This window comes from Ruditapes philippinarum, unplaced genomic scaffold, assembly GCF_026571515.1.
Source record: "Ruditapes philippinarum isolate M1 unplaced genomic scaffold, ASM2657151v2 ctg7630_1_1_1_1, whole genome shotgun sequence".
Lineage (NCBI taxonomy): Eukaryota > Metazoa > Mollusca > Bivalvia > Venerida > Veneridae > Ruditapes > Ruditapes philippinarum.
In genome coordinates, this window is record NW_026861814.1 from 34,859 (window position 1) to 43,067 (window position 8,209).

At 32.9% G+C, this 8,209-nt stretch overlaps 1 protein-coding gene across 2 annotated transcripts; it reads right to left on the minus strand.

The window, feature by feature from the left end:
• Positions 1 to 429: 429 nt before the first annotated feature.
• Positions 430 to 6,499, minus strand: LOC132716912 (uncharacterized). 2 transcript variants are annotated; one of them, XM_060700248.1, is made up of 4 exons: positions 6,332 to 6,499; positions 5,366 to 5,440; positions 4,935 to 4,999; positions 430 to 2,526 (listed from the first exon to the last, which is right to left on the minus strand). In XM_060700248.1, exons 3-4 carry the CDS (start codon positions 4,987 to 4,989, stop codon positions 1,580 to 1,582), a joined length of 1,002 nt encoding a protein of 333 aa, XP_060556231.1. In that variant the 5' UTR covers positions 4,990 to 4,999; positions 5,366 to 5,440; positions 6,332 to 6,499; the 3' UTR covers positions 430 to 1,579. The 2 variants fall into 2 exon arrangements, with proteins under 2 accessions (XP_060556231.1, XP_060556230.1); XM_060700247.1 differs by having other exon boundaries at positions 430 to 2,547.
• Between the last annotated feature and the right edge of the window lie 1,710 nt (positions 6,500 to 8,209).

Sequence of the window (8,209 nt, forward strand, 5' to 3'; positions counted from 1 at the left end):
TTTTTGCCATTGATTTTAGCAAGGCACGTACAACAATTTTTAACCGTGGGCGCTGCCATTTTGTTTCTTATTGTTTTATACCTCCGCTGTTAAAGAATATAGATTTGTTAAACGCGATGTCATTGGTAGATATTTTACGCACCTGTTGCTGTATATCGACGCAAATCGATTCATTTTATCCACAGTTAATTGCATGTTATGTAACATGTCTATCAATCGTGGGTATCCGACGATGAGGCATAATGTGCCTTTAACAAACTCAATGAAAATGAGTAGTAAATTTTCACTCATTGCATTTGGATAGCGCTGTCTGAGATGTTTATGTTAGCATTGTTTAGGACATGAATAAAGCAGCGAATATACCTGAAATTTAATCACAACTCTCAATTAATATGAGATGAGAAATAACAACAAGCTAGGGTACTTGCTTGTTAGTTTATTTGTTGTTTAAATAGTCAATTACACATAATTATCATCGTAGCTATATATACAAGTAGACACGATTGTGATCATTTAAGCTATACATAGCAAGAACGAACATATTGAGTATACATGTATGTACTAATTTCATTCAGTGAAGAGACATATAATTATAACACTTGTAACATTGTATCATTTTGGGAGGGACAATATAGATGTCCAAAGTTCCAAACGTAATGTACTTACAGATGATTAAAGTTTTCGTTGCTAACTTAATATCTAGTTTTATGTGTTTTGATTGTTTTCTTTTGCAAGATTTCACGATTTCGAATATCATTTTTGTCTTCCAACTTTAATAGTTGAAAAGAAATTAAATGGCGTGGGTGCCTCAAAAAAAGATGGAAAACAAATTTGCCCACGATAAAGTACATAAACATTAAACAATAAGCGCTCTCTCTATACCTTATTCAAAACAGTAAAACGGACGATTCACTCTCAAGTCTACTATTTTTAGAAACGAACGTAACTGACGCGTGAGACTCTGTTTTAAAGAAGAGTTAACAGTTATATTATGCACTTCTAGAAAATGAAAATAGTGAAATTATTTGAAACAACTCATATAAGTGTTTTCCCGAAAGAAAATATAAATTGAAGGCCGCTTTAACGTATGCGAAAATAATCTTAAACTTTGTGTTAAAACTTATCTGCTTTAAATCGTTTGTGAGTAATAAGTAGTTAAATGAAACTGAAATAGAATGTGTTTATGAAGTTAATAATAATATATATGACACAAAATTACACAGCCATATAATTGCAGTTAGTCGCTATTTATAAAGTTAAAGATTACAAAACATGTCGAAAATTCTACAACTTGTAGATTTCATTTGTCACTTTAAGACACTTGTTAATTATATGGGTCCATAATTAAAAAAAAAGAAACATATCTTATTACCTCAATTCCTTTTTCAAAGATGCAAAAGTATTTCTTTAAAACATCTCTGCCAGGGTGACTTAAATTTGGGTAAAAGTGCCAATAAGGGGTATGGAATAAAAAAAGAATGATAAAATTTAATAGAAAAATAAATGTCGTATACTATCTAGAGAAATATAAAGTAATAATAAGCTGATTTCTAATTGATGCTCATTGGGTCTGTAATCCTTAAACATTACTGATAGAAGAAAATTTATTGCCTTTGGTAAGGCAGAAGCGAACTGCATTGGGCACTTTACTGATGGTGAACAAAGTAACAAAAAGGAAGGCTAGTCCAGTGAGAAGTACCGCTTCATGACGGTGCCCTTGTCTTATAAAATGTATTTCAAAAATTAAAGATGACACTTGTAAAGAAAGAAAAGATGAGAAGCGAATCCACCTGATATAATTGTGCCGTTTAGTGCAACGATCGCACCGTTCAGGAAAACAGCCTTTGCACGCTTTATGATTTTTGCAACAAGAAGAACTCCTAAGAATACAGTACAAAAAAAATGAAATGCTCACAATTACAAACAATGTTATTGCAATGATCTCCGCAAGTCTAGGAGCGATATCAATGATCGGTATTATTATGAACTTTGCGAAATATCTAACTAGCCATGCGAGAATGAAACCACAGGACAGGGAAGATAATCCACATTTTCGCAAACACGACTCAACTTGTTTACTATTCTTGTTACCAATAGTGCTTTGATAGCATAGGTGCTCACAATTGTAGTTACAAATATTGTACTTGACCACTTCTTCTTTGTTCATTTCTTCTGTAGCAATTTTAATTGTTTCATCTGGGGCAATTCGTGCCTTACCTGGGTATTTAACCACCTTCAAAGAGTTCGTTTCTCCAACACGTATGCTTGTTTTCTGTATTTTGAATTTCTGTTTGGAGAAGGAACGACTAACATTGCCATCTCGGCGAGTAAAATGAATTAGATCCAGTTTTTCAGTTTCCCTATCTACATTTTCTACAATTGCATGATGTCTATATGGAGAATACCAACTCGGTCGATAACAGATGTGGTCGCCCTTCTTAATGTCATCAATACTCGTAACAGTTACCTTAAGGGTACAACCAGGACAACACTTTGGTCCGTCTGTTGAACTGTCTATTACCAAGCCTGTATTTGAATTAAATGTTGCTGAGTGAAATCAAACAGAATATATCTAAGAATTTAACATAAAATCCAACTGAGAAAAAGACAAAATAAAATTCGGACAATCTTTATTATTCAATGTTTATAAAGTAATGGTTTATCTGTTGTCTTACGTGAATGTTGGCGTGTCTTATTTGGTTGAAGAAAAAACATACATACTTAAAAATGAATAATAAGAACAAGTGTATTATAATACACGTTCATCAGTGCGGTATTCAAATGAAAATGCCAATGTGTGAAATAATTGTCGTTGCCACTGTCAATAATGATGCGTCACAAGTAACTTGAAATTGAAATGCATCATCCATATCAGACAACTTATCTATTTTGAATGCATAAAACACGCACATTTGCATATTATTGTAAGATATTGGCCAGTTTCTAGCCATGCCAACACTGGAAAGGTTTCATTCATTATTAAAGTGGAAAAAAAGGGAATGCCTAGAGACCAATGAAATCCTAGTAAACAAGAGCCGGTTGAACCGGGTGATGCTCCCCGAATCGGTTTTGGACACAGAAAAGAATACATCTTGTAGTTTCAAAGTTATGTCCTGGGCTTCTACTAAATGATATCTATCTACATGTACATACAAAGTTTCATGTTGATATCTTTCATAAATGTAGTATTAAAATTATGTTAAGGACAGAGTTCAAAGTGTAAAAAAGAAGAAACAGCAATAACTCCAAAATAAGGCAAGGCAGAATTATGATTATTTTGCACTGCACATCTACCCATTGCGATCTATCTATCTACAAAGTATGTTGTTCGTATCTCTTATATTTTCAGAGCTATGACAATATTCAAAGTGTAAGCATGAACAAACTAAGGTAGGCAGATTTATGTTTTTTTTCTGAACTGCACATCTATTTAATGAAATTTATCTTCCTACACAATAAATTGTTTTGTTGAAACCTGTTATGGTTCAGAGTTTTGTCCCCGCTCACAATTCAAAGTGAAAAAAAATCAGTGTAAAATTGCAAAAGGGCAATAACTCTAAAAAAAGGCTAGACAGAGTTACGATTCTTTTGCACTGCATATTTACGCATTGAGATATATCTCCCTACAAAGTTTCATGTTGATGTCTCTAACAGTTCAGAGTTATGTTGCGGACACATTTCGAAGTGAAAAAATCAACTTCAAAATTAGGCAAGGCAGAATTATGATTATTTTGCACTGCACATCTACCCAATAAAATCTATCTATCTATAAAGTGTTTTGTCCCTATCTCTTATACATTTTAGAGCCATGACAATGTTCAAAGTGTAAGCATGACCGAAGGCAATAACTACAAAATAGTACTCCAAAACAAAGGTAGGCAGATTTATGTTTTTTGGTGATTTTTTTGCTGCACTGCACTTCTATTTAATGAAATCTATCTTCAAACAAAATTAATTGTTGGTACCTCTTATGGTTTCATAGTTATGTCCCCGCACACAATTCAAAGTGAAAAAAATAGCAAAAGGCATAACTCAAAAATTAGGCTATGCAGAGTTACGATTATTTTGTACTGCACATCTACCCAATGATATCTATCTACCTACAAAGTTTCATATTGATATATCTTATCAATGTAGTATTAAAGTTATGTTATAGGCAAAGTTCAAAGTGTTAAAATGAACAAAGGACAATAACTAAAAAATAAGCCAAGGCAGGGTTACGCTTCTTTTGCACTGAACTTTTAGTTAATAAGATCTATCTACCTACAAAGGTTCTAGTTGATACCTCTGGGACTTAACTAATGTATAACTACAGTATCTTAAGTCCTTAAGGTATGAAAGGAAACCATTTCTTTTTAATTTGACATGAAAAACAATGCATAAAATATTACTATATAAGTCCCTTTGTTACTATTTTTATATTAATATTCTAATCTAATTCAGCAAGCCTACCAAAGTTCGTGATAAACAATGTCTTCCGTCCATTCATCTATGAAAAAGTATGATATACAATTCTGGTATAAGAAGACATCTGGTCATCAGATGTCTACTAGTTCATCATCACTTTTCATTTCTTGCTTGGACGCCCTCCGATGAGATCTATCTACCCTAAAAAAGTTCATGTTGATACCTCCTGAAGTTTCAGAGTCTGTTCCAGACGAGAAAGAGGGACGGACGGACGGACAAACGGGCGAAAATATACCCATCCTTCGCATATTGAAACTTTAAAAAAGTGAATAGTGCAATATGTCTTGCACCACAAGCAACGGCTTAATCATAATTCAATCTTCAACACAAATGATCCGAAATATCGGAAAATATGAAAAACATTGATGGAGCACGGTGATATGTTTAACAGCTGTCACATGTACAGCATCTGACACTTGTTGTTGTGGCTAAATTGACTATAACAGAAAATAGATGTTACTCAGTACCTATCTCGTTGTGACCTTCGCCTGTTTCTTGACAACTATCAATGGGTATAGACATTTTGTTGTTTCTGTAAGTAAAGAAATAAACTAATGCATTTTGTTACAGTTAGTAGATGAATGATATCTTAACATGTTCTGTCTGAAATCATATTCAAAATGATTTGAATAGTCTATAATTTATCACATGATGAATAATGTTTGCTATCGTTAAATAGTTTTATTTTGCAAGTTTGTCATTTGAAAGCTGTCTTCTAAGCCACTGATCAGTTGGGACGTCCTAGGGCGAGAAGTCAAGAGACTCTAGACCCTTGATGAGAAGAACTATCCAGCTAGCTTGCGTATGGTCAGTGGTTAGGTCAGGTGCCCGCTTGTGCCAGAAATAAACCATAAAGGGGCACTTGAGGTTATAACGTATTTAAACCAGGTCAACTTACATTTCCCTTTTGTGCGTGCTAATTTAAGCCACTGCAGAGCCTGTACAGTTCACTGTTCTCATTTATTCAACCACCCTGAAGCAGATCAGTAAGAAAGTTATTAAAGTTTAAAGTATTTGATGTGATTACACGGGCATTGGGAAAATCCATTTTGCCGATGATAAACAGTACGTGCGTACTCTTGAGGATGAGTTAATGGGGCAGCCAATTTATAGAACATTGACTTAAACAGCAGTACATTTCCTTCAATTTGCATGGCCTCAAAGGGTCATTATTTATAACAGTTCTTAAAGATTACGTTATCATAGACATAATTTTGTAGCATATTGGGTCATACGCTATTATCATTTAAGTGCATCAAGTTAAAATCCTGTCTATGTCTCATGGTATGGTCTGGTTCATGTTCTATATTTAAAAGTAATGTCACATTTTATCTGATCATTCATTCTGTTTTAAAAGAACTTAATATTTAAAGAAACAAATAGCCATCAAAAACAAATTATATAGTCGCATGTATTTATAAGAATATCATTATATATTTAGAATAAATATAATGCATGTTCATAACGGTATAAACATTTAACATATACATTTAATACTCCCATCAATCAATCAATCAATCAATCAATCAATCAATCAGTTAGTTATAAATATTTTATCATGTAATCGTATGCAATAGTATGCAATTCAGCTCTGCTAATATGTAGTTTATATATTTAAAGTTATTATAATCAAATAAAATATTTGTTTTGATCTGTTTAGTACATACTGCAACGCTATGTACATATAGTCACAACTTCATTCCGAAGACATGGGATGCAAACAATGAATATATGAATATTTAACACATTATGTAACCAGCATGTTTTTTTTTTAAATCAGAAACTTAAGCCAATTGTGTAATACACATTGCTTAAATGAATGAGCTTATTCTACACTTTCAAAATAACATACGAACTGACTTACCTGGTGAGGGTGGCGTTGAAATATTCATGATTCGGTAACCATTTTTTGTCAGTTTTGCAACCATTTGGAACGCTAAAACCAAGTGTGCAACCACTTCACATCCTGCCCCTGAGAAAGTGACAATGCATTGAAACAGCAGATCATATATCTAAGATATCTGTCAATGACGTATGGTTCTATAGTTGGACTTGACTTTGATCAACGTTATCTAAGAGTTTTAAAACGTCATCGAAAGATAGCAATTATTGCAAATTACAACATTCACATATCTTATATGCCATTAATATAACTTAAAGGTATTTTACCTATGTTCTATGTTAAATGAAATTAAAGAAAAGCAAGATCACTTCTTTATATTTGAGCGAGGATAATTTTAACCCCATAACTTTTATTTGAGTGATTTTGATACCGGATTTATAGTCACCATTAAAATATCAAAACATTGGGCTGTATGTATGTTATTTAAAAAATGTCAACAGTGTTACACCTTTATAAGACAGAAAGTTGAGATTCATCTGGAAAATTAAGACATTGAAAGTGGTTAATTCGCTTTCTTTCAAAAAATTTATTTCAAAATACATGTATGTCTTTGTTGAAATAAATAACAACCATTTCATTTAATAACAATTGATTGTAAAAAAAGTTGAAATGTCGTGGTATACAAGGGCACGTTGACTTGCAACAACAAAAAATTACTATATTTCACAAACGGTTCCAGCTCATACTGTAGAAAACCCAAACAATAATAAATACGTCATAATTAATGTAGAAAACCCCAACAATATAAATACGTTTATGTATTGAAAGAAGAAGAATACAACTTGCAGAATTAAATCAGTCGTGCATATTGTGCATAAAGGGGTGAAATAGCACGGACATTAATATCACAGTTTTAGCTCACCTGAGCACAAAATTTTCAAGCTGTTTTTTATAACAATTTGCCCGGCGCTCATAGTGCGTCCGTGCGTCTGTCGTCAAATTTTTATACAAACAACTTCTTCTCAGAAACTAATTGGCCAAATTTGAAGAAATTTTCCTCGGATGTTCCTAGCATGAAATAGAGAAAGGCAGAATCCCTAAAGAAAGTCCAACACAACAAAATTGAAAATGTTGCAGGCTTGGTTTGATTGAGCCTGTTCATGGACGGTACTGGAAAGTGCAAGTTACCGTTCACGTCCATAGCACCGGCTTAAGCAGAATTCAACATTTAAAACGAAAATGGTGAAATTTTGAATTTAGAAACATCCGCAGGTGTGTTCATACGGCTCTATCTAAATTGTTCAAATTATTCAATTTGTTCTGCTCAATTAATATCTGGGTCAGGAGGGCTAAAAATAGAATTTTGAAATAAAATCATTAAAAATCTTCTTCTCTGAAAGTGCAAGATCTATAGCTAAGATATTTTGTGTGTAACATCAGCTAATGAAACTTTACAAAAAAATGTTCAAATTATAGACCTGTGATCAAATTGGCCTCGCCAGAGGGTGTCTGTCATTTTCCTTACATGTATATACTATAAAATTAAAAATCCTCTCGGTCTAGACTTTATAGATTTGTTTGTATGTAGCATCACCTAATGAAACTCTTCAAAAATTGTTCAAATTATAGCCCTGGGGTCTAATTGGCTCGCCCCAGTGGTCATTGAATTTTCTCATATGTATATATTAAAAACTTAAAAAATCATCTTCTCTATTTTAATAAAGGCTACATGTTTGATATCAGGCATGAAACATTGTGTAGTAGACCACTACCAGTATTGTTCAAATTATAGCCCTTTGGTCAAAATTGGCCCCGCCCCTCGGATCATTAATTTTATTAATTTTCAATATGTACATATAGTATTAACATAAAACTCTTCTCCTTTGAAAGTGCAAGGTC